General features: G+C 36.5%; 1 protein-coding gene across 5 annotated transcripts in view; it reads right to left on the bottom strand.

The window, feature by feature from the left end:
- ARHGEF28 (Rho guanine nucleotide exchange factor 28) overlaps positions 1 to 22,166 on the bottom strand; it is a 176,263-nt gene extending 154,097 nt beyond the window's left edge. For 3 of the 5 annotated variants that reach the window (XR_009153436.1, XM_058168968.1, XM_058168969.1), the window contains exons 1-2: positions 21,855 to 22,166; positions 8,005 to 8,048 (exon numbers count right to left, since the gene is read on the bottom strand). Coding sequence is in view for 4 of the 5 variants with exons in the window: in XM_058168968.1 (XP_058024951.1) it covers positions 8,005 to 8,048; positions 21,855 to 21,861 (51 nt within the window). In the remaining variant the exon portion in view is untranslated. The remainder of the gene's footprint in view (positions 1 to 8,004; positions 8,049 to 21,854) is intronic. The other 2 variants (XM_058168965.1, XM_058168964.1) reach the window with 1 other exon arrangement.
- Between the last annotated feature and the right edge of the window lie 4,326 nt (positions 22,167 to 26,492).

The following is a 26,492-nucleotide window of genomic DNA, read 5'->3' as shown; positions in this document are numbered from 1 at the left end:
ACACCCAAACCCACACTGATCAGGAAGCACGACCAAGGACCAGAAGCCAGACCGCAGCTGCAACATTAGCCATTTCAAACCCTCAATCCATACATGCAGCAGACTGACACCCACTACGAAGATGTAGCGACCACGAACACGAAGCCAAACAGCAGCAGTGCAGCTCACCAGCTCAAATCCCCTGCAACTCAGACTAATCTGAGCACAACCAAGCCCCCACCAAAACAGAACACACCCCCATCCAATCAGAGCACAAAAAAACCTCCATCCAATCAGAGCACAGCCAAGCTCCCAGCCAATCAGTTCAAACCCCCACTAGCAGTTAAAACGGAAGAAACAGCTGCAATCACACATTGCTCCCAGAAGCACGAAGCTGAAGCCTGAAGATGACGAATGAGACTTCGTCGAAACGTTGCCAAGACATTTCCAATTTTACACGGGAGAAAACCCGAACAACCAAAGACCTACATATATATAGATAGATAGATAGATAGATAGATAGATAGATAGATAGATAGATAGATAGATAGATATAGATATATATTTGTTTTCTGAGGTTTTCGCGGGTGTTTGTATGTAGATCTTTGCTCCCAGAAGCACGAAGCTGAAGCCTGAAGATAACGAATGAGACTTCGTCGAAACGTCGCCAAGACACTTCCAATTTTACGCGGGAGAAAACCCGAATAACCAAAGATCTACATATATATATATATATATATGTGTGTGAATGAAGTCTCATTCGTCATCTTCAGGCTTCAGCTTCGTGCTTCTGGGAGCAATGTGTGACTGCAGCTGTGTCTTCCTTTTTAACTGCTAGTGGGGGTTTGAACTGATTGCGTGGGAGCTTGGCTGTGCTCTGATTGAATGGGGGGGTTTTTGTGCTCTGATTGGATGGGGGTGTGTCCTGTTTGAGTGGGGGCTTGGTTGTGCTCAGATTAGTCTGAGTTGCAGGGGGATTTGAGCTGGTGAGCTGCACTGCTGCTGTTTGGCTTCGTGGTCGTGGTCGTGCTACATCTTCATAGTGGGTGTCAGTCTGCTGCATGTATGGATTGGAGGGGTTTGAAATGGCTAATGTTGCAGCTGCGGTCTGGCTTCTGGTCCTTGGTCGTGCTTCCTGATCAGTGTGGGTTTGGGTCTGCTTTCTGGGTGGATGTGTGGTGGTGACATCCTGTGTGGACCTCGTGAGTGTGGGTCTGGTGTCATTCCTCGTGTTAGGGACTCGTTTGTCAATAAGGGCGGGTTTCCAAATGGCTGGTAGGCGGGAGGTATCATCTCGTTTGTTCATGCTGTGTGGGCGTATTTCTATCTCGATGGCTTCTCTGATTATTCTGTTGTTAAAGTGTTCAGTTTTGGCGATAGTTCTGGTCTTTTTAAAGTCAATATCGTGTCCTGTGGCTTTAAGGTGTTGGACCAGGGAAGAAGTTGGTTCCTCTTTTTTGACTGAGTTCTTGTGTTCTTCAATGCGTGCACTTATTCTTCTGTTGGTTTGTCCGATGTATGTGGTGGGGCAGGCGGTGCATGGGATTTGTACAAAAAAAACCCCATCCAATCAGAGCACAGCCAAGCTCCCACCCAATCAGTTCAAACCCCCACTAGCAGTTAAAAAGGAAGAAACAGCTGCAATCACACATTGCTCCCAGAAGCACGAAGCTGAAGCCTGAAGATGACGAATGAGACTTCGTCGAAACGTCGCCAAGACACTTCCAATTTTACGTGGGAGAAAACCCGAATAACCAAAGATCTACATACAAACACCCGCGAAAACCTCAGAAAACAAATATATATATATATATATATTCTTTACTATATTCTTTTTTTACTTTTCTATTTTTTAATGTTTTTCCTTTCCTTTCCTTTTCTTTTTTGCACTATTTTTTTATTCTTTAACATCTTAGATATCAGCAAATTGAAATCAACAAAAAAATAGTGTTGTTTTCATACTCAGGAAGCAAATAGCCAATCAGCACCTGGCTACTATGCACTCAGTGACCCACTACAGATAGTCCTCGACTTACAATCACAACTGAGAGCCAAATTTCCATTGCTAAGCAAGACAGTTGTTAAGTGAATTTTGCTCCATTTTACAACTTTTCTTGCCACTGCTATTAATTGAATCACTGCAGTTGGTAAATTAGTAATATGGCTATTAAGTGAACCTAGCTTCCCCATTGACTTTGCTTGTCAGAAGGTCACAAAAGGTGATCACATGACCCTGGGACACTGCAACCATCATAAATATGAACCAGTTGCCAAGTTTCCGAAATTTGACATGAGACCACCAGGATGCTGCAAAAATCAAGTCAATTTTTTCAATGCCATTATAACTTTGAACAGTCACCAAATGAATGGTTGTAAGTTGAGGACTACTGTAACACTTCACAACAACTCTTCAATTATGATTCAAGGTGTTGGTGAACGTCTTTAAAGCGCTCCATGGCATAGGGCCGGGCTACTTACGGGACCGCCTGCTGCTACCGAATACCTCTCACCGACCCGTGCGCTCTCACAGAGAGGGACTCCTCAGGGTGCCATCGGCGCGACAGTGTCGTCTGGCGACGCCCAGGGGAAGGGCCTTCTCTGTGGGGGCTCCCGCCCTCTGGAACGAACTCCCCCCAGGACTCCGTCAACTTCCGGACCTCCGAACCTTTCGTCGCGAGCTTAAAACTCACTTATTTATCTGCGCTGGACTGGGTTAGTTTTTTAAATTTATGGGTTTTTAATGGGTTTTTATCTTAAATTTTTAATCTTGGCCAATTTAATAAGTTTTTTAATTGTATTTTAATCGTATTTATATTGTATTATTGTGTATTTTTTATCTGGCTGTGAACCGCCCTGAGTCCTTCGGGAGAAGGGCGGTATAAAAATTTAAATAATAAATAAAATAAATAAATGATGGTTACCCAAGTTTCTCCAATTCCCAATACAAAAGAAAAAGAATTTGACAAATTTTATGGTTAAGTTCAATTTGAATTTAACAAAACTTGTTGGCTAAGTTTGTAATGCCAAACTTGTAAATGGGAGAAAAAAATGTAGTTGGACAACATGATTTAGAAATCAAAAGAAAACAAGAGAATTTAATCCGTTTCTGCCAATTCAATATTTTTTTCCTGATAACACAGTTTTCAAATAATAAAAACAATGCCTTTTTACATGAACATCATCAAACAGAACACATAGAAATGAAATTCACTTTATATTGCTACAAGAAGGTAGATGAATTCAGTTATAATAAAACAGACATAAGCAGATGACTACAAAACAGATCATTAACCTGATTATGTACAATTTTAAAATCAAGATAAAGCACAAGAACAAAGACAACCATGGTATGATCTTGAACATATGCCAACAATTTACTCTTCTTTTATTAAAGTTTATTGTACTATAAATTATAAATGAAAATAAAGATCAGGAAAAAAAGGTAAAGATCAGGAAAAACAGGTAAAAGAAGATGCAAGATAAAAAGAAAAAAATTATGCAACTCCACATCTTTAATCTGAACATACTTTTATTTCTTCTGAATCTATAAAAGAACATTCTTAAAATAATTTGATTAGAAAAACATATGCATATGGCTAAAAGATTAATCTTTGAATATAAATCTTTAGAAACTATAAATACTGTTTGCAGTAAACATTTGTATTTTTACATGGTGCTATTAGCATATTTATTATTTAAATTGTACCGCTACGTAGGGCCATTAATTAAATATATTCTGCTTGTACCAGAACAGAGAAATTACAAGAAAGATCTTGATAAAATTTGATCATTCATAACTAAACATAAAAATATTTCAGCCTTCTCCATTCTGGGTGTAGCATAAGGTTATACTGTAGTTTCCAGAGTTTACAAAGCAAGATGTGCTCCCTGGGACTATAGGAATTAAAGGCATCCATTTAGGAACTGATTCTATTTTATTTTGCTTAGCCCTGAGTCAACTAAAACCAACAGAGGAAAGATTGGAAAAGAAAAGATTATCTGCAGAGTACAAAAAGATCAAAGAACTTTTCAATTTATAGAAGGAACATAAAGCAATTGTACATATCACCTAATAGCTAACTATGAAGTTTTGTCTTTTAGTCTAGAAGTATGTTGACATTTGACAAAAGAGCTTTTTTTAATTGGTTCACACATTTCCCATTAGGTATATACTATTTGCTATGCTAGCAGTGCAACATCAAGGTTTTCTCTGAACTTATGCAAGTTTACATTCATTTCAACAAGGCATAAGAATTGGCCAGAGCTTCCAAGTTAAAATGGCTTTTAAAGGTCATTCACATTCTCAGTATATGCCTCCATCGCTGTTGCCAAATGAATGGGAGAATTTCACATGCTATCATATTTTAAAACATCAAACACAGTAAAGATGTCTAAATATATGAAGTTTTTAAACTTTATGCTGTAAATATTGTTTTGTCTCAAATTGTTTACTTGTACCAAATTGTCTGATATAGTATAGTATACCATAGTTTACTATTACTAATACTATAGTACAGTAAAACAAAATACTGAAAAAGACAGATCACTGCATTATTTCCTGTTAAACACCTAACTTTTATACTGTAAACGTGAAGTTAAAAAACTGAAGAGCAAAAGTTAAAATCACACATTATGACACAATGCTCTTCTACTGCCAAATCTTAAATTTGAGAATATTTGTGTGATTTAAATTCCATGCATTGTCTCAAGTTAATATCACAAAAGTTATTACTAAGAAGCGACATCAACAGGAATTTATTTAAATAATATTTGACTTTGGTTTATAGAAACAATGAAAATATACAATATTTGAACTTAATTGCAATAAGATCATAGTCTGTACATTAAAAAGCAAGTGAATTTATTTCCAGCAGGTGTGTTACTGTCCCACCCCCATTTTTTACATTCCCAAACAATTTACTAATGCTACAATGTAACTAGTATATTACAGGCATCATATAATTTCCTCCAAACAAATAAGACACTTGTTAAAATTCTGTTGATTTCAAATCTATATGCGTGTCACATTCCTGGCACTTTTATGTTCAACATTGTAATTTGAATTTCATATGTTCATCTTTCAATTGCTCTCTTGCTAGCTTTTAAGTTGAGATTTTCACTAATTCACACTTTGAGCAAGTAAAAACTGAAATGGTATTTTGTTCCATTTCTGCTGGGTGCCGTATTGACAAATGAAATCATCACCCTTACTATCTTTCTCTCCCTCTATATTCTCCCAAATAAAAAAGAAATCGCACGTGTATCATCTTTTTATGCTTTGGTGAGTTCTGTGCCACGCTGTAAAAAGATTGAAACTCAAGTAGATTATTTTCACCATCTCCTTCTCACACAAAAATTTTGATTCATTGAAATCTTCAAACTCCAAATGTACTGTATAAGATTTCAACCAAACACAGCAAGTCAGTAATCTATTCAAGGAAAACAGACAAAAGAACTACTTTCTATGTCTGATTTAAATACCAACTTGATTGTGTTTCCCATGAAGATATACTAATAAGGCAGGAGTTTCTCTAATGGAAAAAATCCCAAGAGGTTTATATATACTCCATTAGAAGGCAATTACTGGGGCATTTCTGGCATTGCTGTTTCATCAATAGAGCACAATTGTGACTGATTTCCATCTGTATGCCTGTTTATACAAGGTCAGGTTGTCCACATTTATTTGTCAAGTGATTATATTGTTATAGTCTTCCCCAGCACAGTTCCGTCAAAATTTGATATCATCCACTGGTTGTGCTGACTAGGAATGATGAATTTTGTGATCCAAGATTTTCAAAGGATACTCTTCATTAGAATATGTTGTTCTAAATCATTTTTACTGGACATTCTATTTATTTGTAAAATTTATTGGCTGCCCATCTTACCACAGGATTTATTTTCTTATTCATATAACTTTGAACAGAAATGTAACTGATTTAAGAATATAGTCAGCAACCTAAGCGATGGCAAGCTACATATTTAAAAAATTATTGCAGCAACAACAATACTCTCTCTATATTAAGAAAAATAATTCCCCAATCATTTACCAGTAGACACTAATTCCATTATTTTATAAAAACAAAGTTTCCACATTTCAATCTACCTAGTGGAGACGGATCCCTCTCCCCACTCCATATTTCTGCTACCAGTCTATTGCCATCTAGATGTTTTGGGGCTATTACTTATACGATCTAAGCCATCATGGATAATTGGGATCTGCTGCAAGTAGTTTCTGAAGGATATGATACAAATCATAACAAAAAACAAAATATGTCATGCACAAAAAATACCATTTAGAAGTCAAGCCCATGACTTGTTTCAACCGTTATCTAATGTGATGTGTTTGTGATGTGTTTGTTCTTAATTTATCATCCATTAAAGGGTATTTTATTTTTCAACAGCTCCATCCTACTGGCCAGTGGCAAAAGATTGCAAGGACTGTAATTCAACACATCTGGCCATTATGGCTTGCTCATATTATGAACAATATATTATCATGATTCAAAAATGATTCAACCCTGATTTAACATCTATATGAATTGAGCCATTATGCTTGGCAAGTCATTCTTGCTAGTAGAATGCATTTAGAATTGATACCTTAATCAAGCCTGATTGATTAGCCTTACCCCAATCTGCTATTACTTTCAGACAATATACCATTAACCTAACACAACTGGAGTACATCTTCATGTTAAGTGCATTAAGTCAGTAAAATACTCAAGTCAAATGAAAATGATTATACAATTAATTTACTTCTCTCAACACAGACAAGTAACAAATCTTTAGAGATTAAAAATAAATTCTTAATTAATCTATGGTTTTTTGAAATGTTTTTATAAAATACAAAGAAATATAAACATGCATTCATTTTTAAAAAATTAAATTTGCTTTTTAATCACCAGAAATATTGCAACTATTCCAAAGCAGGTGCTTTAAAAATTCTTTAATCTGATAAAGAATCTCTGATTATATCACTATAATCCCTGATTATATCAAGCTTGGGAAGATTGAAGATAGTAGGTGGTCATTCAACATAGTCCGAGGACTCCTATCAGAATTTGGTATCTTGGTACTTTTGCCTGCATTTCCCTATTTGAACCACAGGTACTAATTTATTCATATAAAAATTGCATCTTGCCGTTCAAGATACATAGACCATTAAAGCTCAGAGCTGTTAAAATTAGCTTAATTCAACATCAAATACAAAAATAGAAAATAGGCAGATACAGCAAGAAAAATATCATGCACCAAATACCAAATTACTTTTCTGGAGAAACATACCTTTCTAAACCGTATTTTCACTATGGTAAGAAATATTATTTAAAAAATTGTCAAAGCACCCTCTCAAATAAATTTACGTGTCATAAAGATAGTCCTAATTCCAGAATCTACCATCACAAACGCCAAAGAGTGCTCTTTTCTCATCCATTCCATGCATAGTTCATTATTTTAAATTCCAAACTTAATGGTTATATGGGGCCTTCTGTAATGCATGTTACTTTACTCAATTCATCATGCTATAAATTAATCCAATTGCATTGAGTGTCTCCTGCTCATTGTGCTGGGAGAAGTAAGGGGGGGGTAATAATTCTGCTGTAATGGTACCAATTACATCATGGACTATCCATCAATAGCCTTTCACTATGATGTAGTGGCTTGAAGATCTACATTTGAGAGGAGCTATTAAGATAATAGGTATGTATTTGCAATGATGTCTATATCTTAAACATTTTCTGTCCCTATACATTTTAAGTTTAAAATAGTTTAAGTTATCATTAAGTACAAACTAGGCTACATTATCTCTAAGTACAAATATCTGGATACTGCAATGTGAAAATTACTTCAAGAACAAGGAGAAACAGTGCACATAAAAGGCATGGCCCAGTTAGAATGAGAGAGCAGCATTCAATAGCTTGCAGATTCTGTCAAGCAAGACATAATATTTTGCTTCATTCATGCTTCCTTTCAATAAGCCTCTATTGAAAACAAAAGAAAAGGGCATAAGTCTAAAGCTGTGGAACTTACATAAAGAGGTGCTTCAGTGCAGCTCAATTCCATCATTGCAGCATCTGCAAACAGAGCAAACCAAGATAATTATCACACACTTAATTGCAAAGCATTGATACTATACTGTGTGGATAGTCAAAGAAACGAAGACCATCACCATGGTATCTGAAGATTTCCACGAGCAATTCTCTGTCCCATACATTTGTAAAAGCAGTCACTTTTTTCATAACCCTCCATAAAAAAGAAAACACAACAGGTGCAATGTTTGGAAAGTTTACAACCATTATTTTTACAAAAACTACTTAAAATTAATTGAATTTGCACAATATAAGGTTATCCAGGTGCCGTATGTTTAATAAACCCTCCATTTGGAGACTCGCTAAATAATGCTTGCCACTTAAATAAATGAAACATTATATAACCCACAGTTTATGTAATAGAAACAAGACAATAATTCCTAATTAGTGAAAAATAATAAGAATCACCTAGAGAATTCAAATTTTCTAACCATATTTGTCATCATTTTAAAAAACTGAAAAGTGTATTTCCATAATGCCATCCTATACTATACATTGGACAAGCTAAATCCTCCGTGAGCAAAATAATAAACTGATGCAAATGTGACAACTGAAATGCTAATATCCAGAGAAAACCAAAGCAAAGCAGTTTGGATTCCATAGGATACTCTGCCTCTCCTCACATGTTCCTTAAAAATATTGATTTCACTAGGAAATAGCTTATTGAGAACTCTTACAAAATAATTAATATTGTGTTCTAACTTTCTTAAATGTAAACATAGCCTCCTCTCATTTTCAAACCTTCAATAATTCAGCCAAACTCATTAACAATATAACTAGCTAGAGATAATTTTCTCCCAGGTTTTCTTTTTCCATCTGCAGGACTATAAGCCTCTGACATAGCAACTGTGATTCAAGACAGTTTATGCAACAGTAAATTCGTTATTGGTAGTCCTTTGTTTAGCAATTGCCTCATTTAGCAACTATTCACAGTTACAACAGTGATGAAAAAGTAACTTTACAACCAATATCTTCACATTTATGATCTTTGCAGGTCTGTAAAGCAAAAGAAAGTTGAAATAAGATCATAAGCACAGGAAGAGTTCTCCGCTCCTCTGAAAAAAACAAAATACCTTATACCACTAGACTTAAAATCCTGGGTTTAGAAAACTTAGAACTCCGCCGACTCCGACAAGACCTGTGCTTAACTCATAGAATCATCTATTGCAATGTTCTTCCTGTTGAAGACTACTTCAGCTTCAATCACAACAATACAAGAGCAAACAATAGATTTAAACTTAATGTTAACCGCTTCAATCTTGATTGCAGAAAATATGACTTCTGCAACAGAGTTATTAACACTTGGACACACTACCTGACTCTGTGGTCTCTTCTCAAAATCCCAAAAGCTTTAACCAAAAACTGTCTACTATTGACCTCACCCCATTCCTAAAAGGACTATAAGGGGCGTGCATAAGAGCACAAAGTGCCTACCATTCCTGTCCTATTGTTTCCTTTCATTATATCAAATTAATATAGTTATTGCATACTTTTGTTCATATATATGCTTATATGCAGTGGTGGGATTTAAATAATTTAACAACCAGTTCTCTGCCCTAATGATTTCTTCCAACAACCAGTCTACCAAACTGCTCAGAAAGTTAACAACCGGTTCTCCCGAAGCGGTGCAAACTGGCTGAATCCCACCACTGCTTATATGATATGTAGATATTTTATGTTAATGCTTGTGTATATTATTGTGACAAAATAAAAAAAAAATAAAAAAAAGTTTCATAGTTAACATTCCAAAGGAAGATGGATGTTTTTCAGACTTTTAGTCTTAGTTATCTCCATAGTACCCTTCTTAAGAGCAATCAAACTGTGCCCATCTGCCCTTTTATATTTAAAAAAATAATAAAGGGATCTTAATTTTTAAAGAATGAAGATTTGACAAATTGCAAAATGCAAGGATCATTTTTATTTCCAAGAATTCCTGTAAGCCCAAGCATTCTAGGGGGCAAGAGGCTTAATGGAGGCAGGGGGGACAAGTAGTATTCCAATATATATGCCTGGCTGTGTCTCCTTAGCAGTCATTTTGAACAAGAAGCCTATCCAGAATTCATTTCCTAAGAATAACCTTAACATGTTTTGAAAAGTCTGAGTGAAGCTACCACTTTAGAAAAGTTAGCTTCCTTTTTCATTAGGAAAGGTACTGGCTTTGAATTCATTGTATAGCTGTACTCTGGCAGCAAGTTCTATTTAACAGGAATTGCTTTTCTACATGATTGAGCATGTTGAAGAAGTTACTCACATGCAATTTCTATCACATAGGAAGCTACTAAAAGAAAGAATAGGCATAGTGTCAAGCCTGAAGCTGACCTGACCGAAGCCATCTGGGAGTTTCAGTGTTGCCACACTGGAACTGAAGGATAGGGAGGGGGGATTTGAGATAGTTGGGACTTTGTAGCCAAAATAAAATACTTTCTCTTGAGAACCAAGGACATTTTCACACCTGGTCATAGGAAGGAGGAGTGATGTCACCAAGCAACCAGACAGAGCCATGATTGGACCATGTGACTGATTGTTTTGAGAAAGTGAAAAATCTTTACCTTTAATTAGGTGAAAACTGCGGGAACCTTCAGAATCGGTACCAGTATGATATATCCAAAAAAGCTATTCTTTGAGGAAGCTACCTGTCTCGGAGTTTTGCTTGCTATGGGTCTATTACTTGGAACCCTGACACATAGAATTGGTTACTGGACAGATGGATCCTAAATGAAATTGGGTTTACATGGAAATTAAGTCAATTAAGTTTTATAGGAAACAAAGATGTATTTTCTTCCATTAGGACAACCTGGGCAGCAATCTTTTTCCTTATTCTTATCACTTTTTGTCTGCCCAAGAGAAGCTGATGCATATGTAGGAGTCAGGCATTGAACAGAGAGAGATAAAGTACACAGATGCTGACTTTGTTCTCCTTTTAAAAGCATTCGGTAAAGCAGGGTTAGTCAAGTTTAATAGATGAAGAATTGATGTGGGCAGGATTTTGCAAAACAACTGATTCATTCATATAAAGAGAGTCTGGATTTGGAGGGTAGAGGAACCTAACCATTTTCCACAATTGGATATTGCGGTTGTTGCTTTATCCAACTATGTAAAGCCTTTTTTTTTGCTGTCCATTGATTAGATACTGAAATTTAGTAATACAGGTGGAGTGGGTTCTGATGGCCATTATTTTTGTGCTTTTAAAATTATGAAATAGATTTTGGAGACAGAAAGGAATCTAGAGTATAAAACCGAAGAGCAAGAAGTTTATTTTCCAACTGTGTGAATTTACTTTACCGAGTAACCGGGTAATTAGTTTATTAAAGCTATATAAATAAACAGTTAAAGGTTTTGTAATGTCCTTCTTTCAACAAATCCACAATGAACATCTCCAAAACCTATTAGAATGTAATGAATTGCAAAATATCCTCAACACAACAAAAATCGTACTGGAAATATCAATAAGGAAGTCATTCTTGTTAATTTTTTTATTCAAGATGAATATTTTGCAAACTCATTACACTTCTATTTGGCACAGTCTGTAATTTGTAACATGCAGTGTACGATGAGTCAGGAATTACTTAAACATTTTTCCTCCGGATCTACTTTTCTCCATATAAAAGGTATTATTACTACCAAATCTATTTCAAATGTTACCTTAATTACCTACAAAGATTCTCTTCTATCCATGTACTTTTCCTCTTTCTAAATAATTTATTTTACTATAAAGATTTTGATCTGACAGTAGATCAATGTGAGATTATCTAGTTTATTCTCCACAAACAGATGCTCTTTCTACCCAACATGTCAGACAAGAAAGTATGCAATTTTTTCCTTGGTCTACATTCAGAAAAAAATATTGGCTTCACTATATACTTACTCATCATTTTTAAGATACAAGATAAAAGAAAGAAGTAGAAAAAGTTGATTAAAGGATACTTAATCCCTTTGGTCCATAATTATTCTTAAATCAGATCAGATTCAGATGTTAGTTTCTCTTCTCCGTAGTTTAATCTCAGCTATGAAAATGGCAATGCCAGCTGCCTATAATAATTATCTGCAATCTGTATCCTACAGAAACAGATTATAAACATTAAGCCCTAGGAAGAAAGCAAGTACTACTTATATATCAAACATCTAAGTACAAAAAAGTTCAAATTACTGTCTAGCTGCCCTTAAATTCTAGAAGGTCTAGTCTCAATCCAGGGAGTGCCAGCTTGGAAAGACTGCTATAATATCACTTTCTAGTTTCTGCTTTATTAAAACACTTTGCTCAAGATATGCCTCTACCCTTATGATGCTTTTTGTTTATATTTGGTGAAAGGCTCCAGCAAAAGTCCATAAAAGTAAAATAATTTTTAAGTCTGCTTGCTCTTGGCATTCAGGTTTAAATAGCAATTCTTCTTGTCAAAAGGGAATTGTATCAGATTGCAGAAAATATGAAGGCAAGAGGTTATCTCAGAACACCTCCAATAACTACAAAATGATCCTCAGCATACTAGATTCCAATGGATCTTATTATCCCCCAAAATCTTCTTTATAGTATTTCGGTCTGCTTCTTTGAACTGTTTACAACAAATTCTGTACAATAATTAGACATTCCAGAGGTTTCTGAACTACAGTTCCCAACATTCATGGTTCCAAAACATGGTTGATTGTGTAAGATGCTGGGAATTTGAATTCAGAAGTACCGAAGTCATTTAACTGTGATTTTTCAATGGCTGCAGTGGTTTTCCAAATGTGAAGTAGACTGTTTTTTCCAGTCTACCTGAGCACTTTGTAAGGTCTCCGCATTAGGAATATGCTGCTAGTGCTCAACCACAAAGTAATAATCCCTAACCAAAGCAGATACGTTTAATCCATAACTCATTCAACACCACTAGAAACTCGTCAACATGATTAGATGCTTGTCTGCCCAAACATATTCTAAACACATCCTGGAGTGAAAAGATATGTGTCAGCTATCCTTATATCACCCCTAAGAGGTATTATGCTGAGCAATGTCTCAAGCATCAAACACCCTAGGAAACATCCTCAGTCTTCCATGCAGAAGGGTAGCCACAGCCATTGTTTTAGAAAACGCTCATTATTTCCTTTCAATAAGCCCTGGTAGAATCCCATGTTAATGGCATTTCCTGAAACGGACGTGCAACAGGACACACAATTGATCCTCTTTGACTTCCTGCTCTTGTACAAGATCTTGTTAATATCATAAGCAGTAATGTTAGCCCAATTTGAGTAGATGGTGAATATGAACAGAAGGAAGAATCTTAAAATGGTGAATTGTCTCAAAGATAAAGCAAAACTCAAGATTTTTTTTTCTTCCTGGAGAAAGGCGGGGGCACTGGATTATGTTCATTGTGATGCAAACCTCTTTATTGTACATTAGAACCTGCATATAAAAAAAAATTCCCCACAGCAAAAGCCTTCACTGAATTATCTCTGCTTGCCTGAAAGTGAAAAACAAAGGCATTGTGTAAACATGGTAAATTGTTTTAATAGAAAAAGGGGTTTTGTTAACAATTGTTTTAGCTTGCATGCCTTTAAAATGAATCAGATTAAGCAGAGAACATAACATAAAATAATGCTGGCAAACAAATTAACTTTTTTTTTCTTTTCTCTATCAGAAAGATTCATGCTGCTATTGTTTGAACACACAGCAGCATCGAGCACCTGCCAACTGCTTTGTAAATCCAAAGATGGAAAAACAAATATTTAGTACCACACAACACAAACAGCTCAATGTATTCAATATACAGTATTAAAGAATCCATGTAGTCAGGGAAAAATCTAAAATCTGTGTATTGACAGAATTCAATATGCATAACTGAATAAGTAGCATGAATAAATAAAACAATTGCTTGTGACAAATAGGACACAAAAGAATGTTCAGTTAAGGCTAAAGATCTACTTCTATGGGATCTTTCACCTTTTAAATTAGAAGAATACATTCTATGTCACAGCCTGCTTTTTACAGTAGGTTTGATTTCATGTGTTGGTTTTTCATGTGATATGACCAGAAAAATTTTTTTTTGCAAGCATGCCTCTGAGCATTACAAAAATGAAAAGTGGAGGCAAGATAATCCAGTGCTTTGTTTGTAACTATGCCTACTTTTCAATGTGAAAAAATATTAAATATTTAAAAATATTAAAAAAATATTAAAATAAGTTAGAAAGGTAAGGAGAACTGAGCAGGGTGGGCAAGCAAATTCACCAACTTGCCTTCTTGGACTGGTCATGGCAATTCTTCTGTGAGAAAATCCCGAACATGCTTTCAAAATTCCTAATATACTCTTCAGTTTCATACATATCCCAAGCTCAGATACATGTCATGTACATTTGCATATTTTGCATCATTTTTTTTTACATTATGTGGAACAATCATACTTTCCTATTGACTTGTCAAGCAGACAGCTTAACCCAAAGACAGGGACTCTTCAAAATGATTTTGCTAAATTTTCAAAAGAAGTTCCTCTAACCCAGTTAAACTGGCTCTTATCTACTTCCTGTTTGACACCTCTGTTAAGTAGCTAATACGAAGCAACTTGCCTAAACAGACGTAGTGCTGACAAATGTAGGTCTCTTCAGTCTTTTCCGAACCTATACTCCAGCCTAAAGCATAAGACCAATTTTATCCTTTAGCCTAATGTTTAATTCATTTCCTCTTCCTCAATAAATTAAATTTGAATCTGAATCATAAACTTATTCCAACCTAATCCACTTGCATATCATAAACAGCACCTAAAACATGACTGAAAAATATTGAACGAATGAAAATCTCAGAACCAAACACCACACACAGAAGCACGATGCCCACAAACTTGCAAATCCAGATGTAAAGGAGTTCAGGAACAACAAATGGTAGTTTACCAACTCCATAATTCTAATCATGGTCAAATGAAGTATGAGCATGTCAAAATTACAGATACAGATAAGGGAAGAAGCAAAGTAAACCATATTTATTTCTCTAGTTTGTACACAACAATACGAAGATTCTAAGTTGACCTGTCTTGATACGGCAGTGAAAGATTAACTTCTCTTATCACCTACATTTAAAGCTCCAATATCTCTCAACCACTAATTATGAGGGCTAAAGATGGAGAACATATCAACTTATTTGCATACAAAGATTACAGCCTAACCTTGACCCAATCTCCTTTGCAGACAAACATTTTGTCCTACCCTTCTGCAACTTATTTTTTTTGAAGCAGCATTACAGTAAAAGTTGATTAAGAAGCTGGAAGACTACCTCTTTGTGGTTGGGACATACGTATTAATTTTAAAATCTCACCCGGTCCTATAGTAGTACATAAACTACGAGTTCCAGTCATCATTTTTATTGGCTTTCAACAGAAGTTGTACGTTTTGGCTGCAGTTCTATATACTGTAGGCAATAGTTATATCTCTACTGTACTTCTACAAGGCATGCTTGGTGGGGTGTCCCTGAATGCCATCTTGACATTTCAGCTGCTGCAAGGAGAACACTAGTGCTCAAAGAACTAGCAAAAAACTATAGTGGCCAGCCAATTAATGTTCACGAATCATATTTATTGATTGTTTTATTTTATTAAAAGTATTTATGTAGCACTTTTTATTTTAAAAAACTTTAAGTTGCTTATAATCAAACGATGTGATTAAAAATCCAGGAAAAAAAGGAATAGAGTAAAAAAAATAATCTTCTAAAAATAATATAGATATATTGTACTGATGGGAAGACCAACATAGAAAGATGTATTTTTAAACTGTCTAAAATATATCAATATGGGAGGGAACCAGCATTATCACAGAAGGGAGATCACTCCAACAGTAATTTTGTCTCAGAAAGGATGTCTTTCCGTTGATACCAACCAACATTCTGCCAGTCACAGGATGGAGAGTTGGACCTCCCTAGAAGTTTTAGGCAGCTGCAAAGCTGATGAAGTTAAGGCACTTTTGAAGGTTTGTTCATTTATATCCCACCTTTCATCTAGGAGCTGATGGAAGCATATACAGCTCTACCTTCTATTTTCTCCGCAAGTCTGTGGATAAGTTGGGCTTAGAGAAAATCCCCTAAAGCAGTGATGGCGAACCTTTTCAGCACCGAGTACCAAAAAGGAGCACTTTACACATGCTGGATAAGGTATTTCTGGTTTCCAGCATGCATGCCAGGTAGTCTTCTGGCTATTGCCACGCATGCGCACGTGCCGATCAGCTGGCCAGCGCACATGCTCACACCGGAAAATGGAAGACCAGCTCTTCTGGTTTACAGCACTGCCGCACACACAAAGGCCAGCTGAACAGTGCAGGCGCATGCATGCCAGAAATCCGGAAGAGGAACAGGTGATGCCACATGTGCCAGGTGACATGGCTCCACGTGCCACTTCCGGCATGCATGCCATAGGTTCGTTATCATGGCCCTAGAAAGTTTTCACAGCTGACGGCAGAGCAGAACTTGGGCCTCCCAACTTTTCATCCAACATTTAACCACTACACCACATTGGGTCTTCTACCTTAGTCTCACTTCCATTTACATTAATTTGGCTTTGACCTGCCAGGTTGTATGATTCCAAGCACACATTATTTGCATATATATATTTACAGATTTAACACACATTTAGAGATAAATTGTTCTCTCAAAACATTTATTTACTTATTCATTTAATTCAATTTTGGCACTGCTCAACTCTACAGCATGCTACCATGAGGAAGAATGACTGATCTATGTGCTATTTCAAATTGCTGGCCAAATGCTAATTCTAGAAGAGCAAGATTCCTATGCACATATGCATAGCATGCTCTCTCTATATATATTTGCATTTGCACATAAATGTACACTTTAAACTGAACTTCAGCTTTAGCTAAAAGATGCCTTAAGCTAGGAATTTGTTTTCCTTCAAGAAGAAGGCCTTTTCTATTATGGACATCCTCCCAAAATGACAAAACGTGAGTCAATCTTATTTCATTTTAGGCATGTGCTGGATGTATCCTTCTTTACCTTGGTATTCAGCATTTTATGGATGCGTTGCTTTGTTACTCATCACAAGTATCCACAAATATCAATATTTTAATATAGATTAATGTTTTGTTGCTTTATATCTTTACAATTATGTTAACATCGTAGAATAGATTATAGACATTCTATAGGTATGCCTTTTTTCTCTATATATTCTAATACTAAAGAGTTTCTATTATTTCACTAAATGTACTGGAAATGCACAGCATAACTGTGAGTATCAAAATGTTTCTAACAAAGCAAACATATAGAGGACTATTCTCTGAAATATAATTAATTTATGGCTGCTGCTCAGAGATGGAGGAATTAAATCTCCATGTGGAATGGCAGTCTAAATCCAACCCTTACCTCCACAGCTATTATGTCCAAAATTGTCAACATGTTTCTTTTTTAATGAAATTTATATGCCACTCATCTCACTATTGAAACAGTAATATGAAATAGCAGTCAAAGCAAGACTGGGGAAAACTAGGCCCAATCCACAATCAGCCACAGATGCTGAGTGATTTCAGAGCGATCTAATTCTGCCCTTACACAGCTGTTTGGGGGAGAAATGTAGAAAAATCTACTAGGCATGCCATCTGAGTCCTTACATAAGATTTAGGAAATAAATATAACAAAGAAATAAAAGAAAAACCAATTTAGAATTTTAAAAACTTTTTCTATCTAGTCTTGGCTGTACTGGCTATCACATCCTGTGGTGGTAAATACCAAAAATTAGCAATACATGGGTTGAAACAGTACCTTTTGTTCTAATACAACGAACTTATTTTTTTTTCCAAAAGAAATTCTAGGATTTTGAGAGGGAGGGGAAACTCTTTGTGAAACTTTTATGATGTGAAAGGAACAGAGAAATATACTTTTATTAAATATATCCCTCTTCTCCCCAAGTCATGTTTTCCTCACTAAAGTCCAGCTTTATCAACTTTAATCATTATTTTCATTATTCAATTCTATAATTTTTCCAAACCCTAAGACATTCTTTTAGGAAGAGTGTAACCTAACCCATATATAATATTGTATATATCACTGCATATGCATAGATATGTACACAAATAAACTTATTCACTTATAGCATGATACCATTATTATAATTTCTATCTTTTTTCTAATATTTTTCCATATTTCTGGATCATTTTTCATCACACAGATGATTGCTTTTAGTTAGATTGGAACATAATCCTCCAACCTCTTCTATAATAGTTACAGCCACTTTGTGTAACTATCTTAGCAATTCGCACAGGGTTATTGTGGCGAAAATGCGAAGACGAAAGAGTAGAAAGTAAATCTTGAGTTATTCATTTAAAAGGTAGAATATAAATTAAATAAAAACTCTCACTGGTTACTTTGTGACACTATCCCTATTTCCTACCACTATATTTATTTCCATTTCCAATTTTATCTTTATTTTTTTCACATTTTTTCTAGGTTTAAATTATGCTTCTCAGGGTCAGCAAACTAGGCCTCACTTCATGCAAACAGATCAGTAGTGGATTCTACTTACCTCCGCTACCGGTTTGCAATAGGAGTGCGCGCACGCGCTTCTGGGCATGCGCAGATTGCCTGCAATGACGTCCGGCCAGGTGGCGGAGCCTCCTGCTGTCGTTACAACTAGTTCGCAAGAACCGGACCAAACCAGGAGCAACCCACCATTTAAGTAGACTCTTCAGTGAATCCTATAGCCTCATTTAATTTTCAGGAATCCTATAGCCACATTTTATCATAATTACAACAGAAGATTACATAAAACATCTCGAATTATTCCAGTTTCTGCCTTCTAAAATTAAGTGTTTGAGGGAAATATTTTTACTTCCAAAACTTTCACTAATCCATATAGAAACTGAAGTTTTATCGAACAAACAGGACTCAAATTTAAATAGCATTTACAAGCCAACAAAGAAAAGTACTCTTGGTCCACTTTGGGAGAAAAGGGAAAGACTTGGTGAGCGAGTTATGCATTTAAAAGATCTTTTTACTGAGGAAATTTTGTTTGATCTTTTCCTCCATCACCTTCACTGCCAAGTACAGTGGCAGTAATTCCCATTTACACATTAATATACTGTAACATCATCTTACCCTCAAAATGGCAAGGCTGAGTGAACAGATGCCGAGAGAATTTACATAGCATTTAAGTAATGAAGCTCTAAAGCTATAGACTTTATGCAATAGTTTAATGCAGCCAATTCCTTTAAAAAGCATGCAACCTTATTCTATCACTTGCTTTGTTCCATCCAAGGACAATCTGGTTCAGTTATTTTTATTTGGGTTACAAAATATCTCAATGAATGCCAAATCCCAGTCTGTCTACAGGTCCTCCCAAGTGTTCAACTATATGCATGAATTTTTTATTTGATGTTTATTTGGTTAAAACTTACTTTATTGCATTTAGTTGTTGTAAACCTTCCTGAAATCAGTTTATAGCAGAGACAAGAAAAGAAAGTTTTGTTTTCCTCAACAAGCACATAGACTTGCTAATAAAGGTTCACTGCTGCCCCTCTTCTAGGTATTTTTAAAACAAAGCCATTAAAACAAAGCCATACCTTGATGAACGTATCTTTTCTTTTATCTACACTGAGAGCATATACGCCAAGACAAATTCCTTGTGTGTCCAATCACACTTGGCCAATAAAAATTCTATTCTATTCTATTCTATTCTTATTTTATTAATATAGCTTGCATATAAGCTGAAGAAATGAACATGTTTTGCATTCCCTACTTCTTTAGACATGCACAGCACAAAACGTACCGTAACTCATATCTCCACCATGAGTGCAAAAGTCCAACTAATGATACAATTTCTTCCCTTCCAATTAAGTGTAGAAGGACACTTATTCACTCACATACCATTAATTTCAGCAGATGTAAAGAAAAAGGAGTCAACACTTCTTCAAGAGAGCTATTTGCTGGACCTCACTATGAAAAAACTCTGGAGCAACTTTTCACTGGGAAAAAACAAGACCACTTGGTCACTCACACAGAGCTGCATCAGCAATCTCCAGCTCTACTGAATTACTACATGGATTGCTTAATTCTTAAACATGTGGAAATGAAAATGCCTGTATTCTTCAAACTGGAGTAGAAGAGCAAATCTAAATGCCATATGAGGCTTCCTGATTTTTCTGTGCTTCTTCATCAAGGCAAGTAAATGATGCAACTACACATAATACATAGGTGAAACAAAGCAGATGCTAATCAGCAAGGTGCAAGCCCATAGCAGTGAATGGGGTTGTAGTAAGCCTTCTTCTGGTGAGCTGAAACACCTCTATGTTTTTGCACAGAGATAATGGATCACTTACTCACACCTGACACAAAGAAATAGCAGTAGCAATCACCCTACCAGACATGATAAGAGAACTAACTACAACAAGGGATAAAATATACAACTTCTTTTATGTTACTGGAGTCTTTATTTTCTCTACAACAAATAACAAAGCAATTTGAAGAATTATAAGCTTCCACTGAAGGTCAGCCATGAGGATATGACAAAAATGCTTCAGTTTAGAACTGTTTTATTTTGTTCATTTGTTTGTTGTATTTTTACATTGGCATGCTATGCAAAATCATTTATGTTAATACTGTATGTCAAGGTAACAAGAAAAGGTGGTAAATTATGTTAAGAAAACTTTATCAAATGTATTTAACAAAATTAAACATTTGGTTTTCCCCGCAATCCAGGTTGACAAATGAAAACTGCATCCCACAGGGCTGAAGTCCTCACAAATAAATTCCGTTAGAAATCAAGGAGGATGTGGGAAAAGGAATTAGTTCTGATTTTCTAACAAATATGGCACAATGCAGCACGGAGATAGAGAATTGGCTTACAATATATAGTTTCCTTTTGTCCTCTTAAAAGTTTGTTGTACTTCAATTGGTTGCACTATAAAAATAATTGAAACCTACCTTGGTCCTCTTTTTTTTTTTTTTGTCAGCGGTTTCCAAACATGAACTGATTTTCAGGTATGCCTAAGGCAGATAGCATAGGTGAAACAGGCATGAATTTCACTGTGAAATCAAGTTTAACATGTTTTATGGCACCAGTGCAGACAAGTCCTAAATCAGACCCATTCTACTACATTTCAATTAAGGAGCTGCTCTTGTGCTAAAGGTAGAAAATGGCTGCTGTAACACAAGCCTCTGAGTCACACAGAACTCCTTACTGGGAAATACAGAAAAGTAAACATTGTTACCCCGTGTGGTTTAAATAATAACAATACCACCTCTGCTTGAGATGGATAACTTTATGAGATCTGCCTCTTGTAGAAATTCATAGAAATGCATTTAAGACTTGAACTTGCACAAAACTTTTCATTGTGCCCAAAATGGAAAAGTAATATTTTTTCAGGCCACACAGAAAACCTGTTTGCAAATGCAAATCCCGCTAGCCTACAAAAATACGGTTGGTCTAAACTTGATAAAAGAGCTTTGTTCCCTTTGCCCCGGGTTGCCACGTTCAATATGGTACCCACTCTTAAGACCGCACGAAGTCAAAGCAGGCAGCTAAGCCCCTCGTCCAATTGTGGGAAGACCTCCCCCCCAAGACGCCAGGTGAGCCTTTTTTTAGAAGCGCTAAATAGCCAGAACTGCACCTGCTGGATCAGTGTTATTCGAAGCAAAGCAACTTTTACCGAAGAAAGGGAGGGGGCAGAAGGTAGCAAGGCGGAATCAGGATAAATCGTCCATCGGTTCAAAAGAAAAAGCAGGAGCCTTCCTTCATCCCAGCGAACCCCTCCTTCGTCACCGCCGCCCCCCCCCCAGCACGATTCCCGGTTCTATGGGAAAGCGGAGCCACATTTCCCCCGCACCGACGACGTTACCTGTCATTCCTTCCACCGGGACAGTCCCGAAGCGGCCCCCGGTGCGGAGCCGGAGCCGCAGCGCTTCGCCAGCCCCGCAAAAGCAAGAAGCGCGCGCCCTCGGGAGTCGCCGGCTGCCTCGCTCCGTCGCCGGCTGCTGCTCTCGCCACCTCGGGGGCTCCCGGGTTCCTGGCGGGGCGGAGCTTCCCCACTCAGAGACTTGTTGCTACTGAGCGCAGGCAAAGCCGCCCCAAGCGGTGAAAAGGAGTGGCTGGGCAGGCCGCTCCTTCGACGACTTGCCCGCTCGGTCTCTGGCGTGTGAAAGAGCCCTAGCTTCTCCACGGGGAGCCGGCGTTCAGCAGTGGATTCGTCGGAGAGGGAGGGAGGGAGCGAGCGAGCGACCTCCAGCGGATCTCGGCGGGTAGAGTTGGGGACCAGACGCGGATCTGCTCCGCCGGGAACCACCAGCGATCGAGGTCGCGCTAGTCTAGACTGCGGTCGGAAAAGATGGGGGAAAGGGAATGGAGACGTTTTTCCTAGGCCCTATTCAGACGGAGGAACCAGCATACAGAGCCTGATGGAGAAGGACTAGTTGATCTCAATGAGACTATTTGTCCATTAGGTTAATCTAAAATATAGCTAGTTTATGACTGCGGGGATTCTATGAATTCATCTTGTTAGACTGATTCAGGCTAGACTGGGCCTGAGAGCTAGCGTGTTATAATACCAAGAGCCAACTTATAATGGTTATTTTTCTCGTTCAAAAAATAAAACAAATCAGTTAAAATGTAGAAAAGAATTTAAGTTTTAAGTCTCCACTGTACAATGGAGCTACATTTGGTTCCCCCCCCCATCCTTATTTAGTGAACAAAAAAGAAAAAAATTAAAGGGTATGCTGGATGTAACAAGAGAAAATGGGAAGTCAAAAACTTTTATACATCTGAGCATTCAATCTTAAAGTTGTGTTCCGCCCTCTCTCCCTCCCTACATATGTACACTGAGAGCATATGCACCAAGACAAATTCCTTGTGTGCCCAATCACACTTGGCCAATAAAATTCTATTCTATTCTATTCTATTCTATTCTATTTTTTCTAAATATAGAAATTAGCTGTGTTGATTAGGGCAATGAACAGTGCCTTCTTTTTTTATCCTTTATTTTATTTTTTTAAATGCACACATTTTGATAGATTATTTAATCAAAATTTCACAATAATAAAGATACAAAAAACAAAGTAGAGATGAAACAACTAAAAAACTAATAGACTAGTTGCAGTCCTCTAGGTCGGACAAGGTTCTGAGTAAATTAGTCTTAACGGTAGTATAGAGCTTTAAAGCTTTTTGCCACTAAGTAGAATTTGCTACGTACCCACTGCAGTTAATCTTGTGTATAAAACTGCCCTGGACTTATTACACAAAATGGGGGCAAAGGACACGCAAGGAAAGAATCAGAAAAAAACTAAGTTGGCTCCATATCTCCTAAATGCTCAATAACATTCTTTGGACAGAAAGACGTTTATATTTTAGGAATGGTGGGAGAGAAAATCATAGTCTTACATTATTATGAAGATAATAAATTTAAAGTATAAATACCAAAATTCCCAAAATGAAGTTAAATTCTCTTTAATATTAGAAGATTATCCTTGGTGCTCTCTGAGCTTGGTTTTCATTTTCATTTATTTATTTTGTCACAACAATATATGTAGGAATCATACAAAAAGATTATATAGTATATAAACATATATGAGTAAATATAAGGAGGTATAAGCATATATATAGGAAGAAGAAAAGAAAAACAATAGGACAGGAACGGTAGGCATGTTTGTGCGCTTATGCACGCCCCTTATGGTCCTCTTAGGAATGGGGTGAGGTCAATAGTAGAAAGTTTTTGGTTAAAGCTTTTAGGATTATGAGAAGAGACCACAGAGTCAGGTAAAGTATTCCAAGCACTGATGATTCTGTTACAGAAGTCATATTTTCTGCAATCTAGATTAAAGCGGTTGACATTAAGTTTAAATCTATTAGTTGCTCTAGTATTATTGCAATTAAAGCTGAAGTAGTCTTTAACAGGAAGGACATTACAATAGATGATTCTGTGAGTTAAACTTAGGTCTTGTCGAAGGCGACGGAGTTCCAAGTTTTCTAAGCCTAGGATTTCAAGTCTGGTGGGATAGGGTATTCTATTGTTTTCAGAGGAATGGAGAACTCTTCTTGTAAAATATTTCTGGACACGTTCAATTGTATTGATGTCAGAGATGTGGTGAGGGTTCCAAACAGGCGAGCTGTATTCTAGAATTGGTCTAGCAAATGTTTTATATGCTCTGGTTAGTAGTGTGGTGTTTTGGAAAAGAAACTACAAGATTAGGTTTACAACTCTTAGAGCTTTTTTTGCTATGTAGTTGCAGTGGGCTTTGGCACTTAGATCATTTGACATGAAAACTCCAAGGTCTTTAACGGGATGGGGGTCGTCTGTAAGGTAATGTCCATCTAGTATGTACTTAGTTTTTGGGTTCTTTTTTCCTATATGTAAGACTGAGCATTTGCTGGTTGAAATTTGGAGCTGCCAATTTTTAGACCAAGCGGTTAGATGATCAAGGTCGTTTTGAATGATAGAAGTATTGTCTGTGATGTTAAATAGTTTGACATCATCAGCAAAGAGAACACAATTACTTGAGATATGGTCACAAAGATCATTAATGTATAGTATAAAGAGTGTTGGTCCAAGAACGCTGCCTTGAGGAACACCACTCTTGACAGGAACAGGATTTGATAAAGCATTGCCAATTTTGACCACTTGTTGTCTGTTAGACAGAAAAGCAGATATCCATTTGTGGAGGGGTCCTGAGATGCCATAGGATATTAGTTTTAGGAGAAGTTTATCGTGTACTACTGAGTCAAAAGCTTTGCAGAAGTCTATGTAGATTGCATCTATTGATTTGCCTTGATCAAGATTTGAAGTCCATATGTTTTTGCAGTGGAGAAGTTGTAAGTTACATGATAATTTTTTCTGAAACCAAATTGTTTGTTGGAGAGTAGGTTGTTTGTTTCTAAGTGTGAGGTAATGGATTGGTTGATGATAGATTCCATGACTTTGCAGGTGACGCAGCAAAGGGAGATCGGTCTGTAGTTTTCGACTAAGCTGGGGTCTCCTTTTTTGAAGATAGGGATGACTGTGGCTAGTGACCAAAGTTTGGGAAGAGAACTGGTAGTGAAAGCTTTATCAAAGATAATACTTAGGGGTTCTGCTATATTAATGGAAAGTTTTTTTAAGAAGTATGCACATAGTCCATCGGGTCCAATAGATAGCGATGGTTTTAAGTTATGAAGAGCTTTTCCAACGTTGTCTTCTGTGAAATCTATATGAGTTAAATCATCATAATCATTGCTGGTATGTTTGTGGAATGTCGGATTTTGTTATCGGAGTTAACAAAAACTGAGCCAAAGAAAATGTTGAAGAGGTTTGCTTTAACTGTTTCGTCATTGCATTCTTTGTTGTTAGAATCTTTTAGTGGTGGGATGGATCTAGAGTCTTTAAGTTTATTGTTAACAAAATTATAAAAGGCACGATTGGAATTTATGCGCAGAAGGTTCTCTTCTTGGTTGTTTTCTTGCATCTTAGTGCTCAAGAGTAAATGTTCAAAACAAAAGACTAACACCTAAATAGTTTTTGGGTTGTTCTGTTGACTCAGGCAGATACTGCTGCTTAATAATTCCAAAGCAACATAACAGGCAAAAATTGTTGTTCTCAGGATTGCAAGAACTAACACAGATTGTATAGATTGTATACAAATTTTCATGGTAAAGCTTTACTACCACTCTGGTGTAATAATAACATAGATGAAACTTCTGTAACAACACATTTTGGGCAAAATATACTTTGAATCTCCTGCCCAACTTGGCTTTCAGAATAATTTATGAATTAAGAAACTTATTAGCCTTTTTATTACTAAAGCAAGTCACAAGAGGATGTTTAAAGATCTTCCTCATTATGAAAATGACTGCCTTTGGTGCTTACTATTGATTTAGCAATTCTAATCAGAGCCACTAATGAAATAATATAAATTATACGTGGAAGCAGATTCAAAGGAAATTAGTAGAAGTCTTGTGACACCCTAAACAATTCATTACATATATATTTCATACATAGACAGAATAAGAGTCATAAGGCACCTTGGAGGTCTTCTAGTCCAATCCCCTACTCAAGCAGGAAACCCTATACCATTTCAGACAAATGGTTGTCCAATCTCCTCTTAAAAACCTCCAGTGTTGGACCATTGAAAACTTCTGAAGGCAAGTCATTCCACTTGTTCTCACTGTCAGGAAATTTCTCCTTAGTTCTAGATTGGTTCTGTGCTTCTTGTTCTGCCTTCAGGTGCTTTAGATAATAGGCTGACCACATCTTCTCTGTGGCAGCCCCTTAAATATTCCAACATTGTTACGATGTCACCCCTAATCCTTCTTTTCATTAAACTAGACATACTTAATTCCTGCAACCTTTTCATAAGTTTTAACTGCCAGTCCATAAGATGTGGACAACAACATCATTTATATGGAATGATATCCTAAACTGGCAGCTAAATATACTCTTGGCTGCAGTAACAAAAAGACATTATTTCTTTTTAGTTTTATAATTTGATTTACTGCTGAGATGAGCACTGAA

Source organism: Ahaetulla prasina, chromosome 2 (genome assembly GCF_028640845.1).
Source record: "Ahaetulla prasina isolate Xishuangbanna chromosome 2, ASM2864084v1, whole genome shotgun sequence".
Lineage (NCBI taxonomy): Eukaryota > Metazoa > Chordata > Lepidosauria > Squamata > Colubridae > Ahaetulla > Ahaetulla prasina.
Note: the sequence above shows the minus strand (reverse complement) of the source record. Positions and strands in the feature narration are given on the sequence as shown.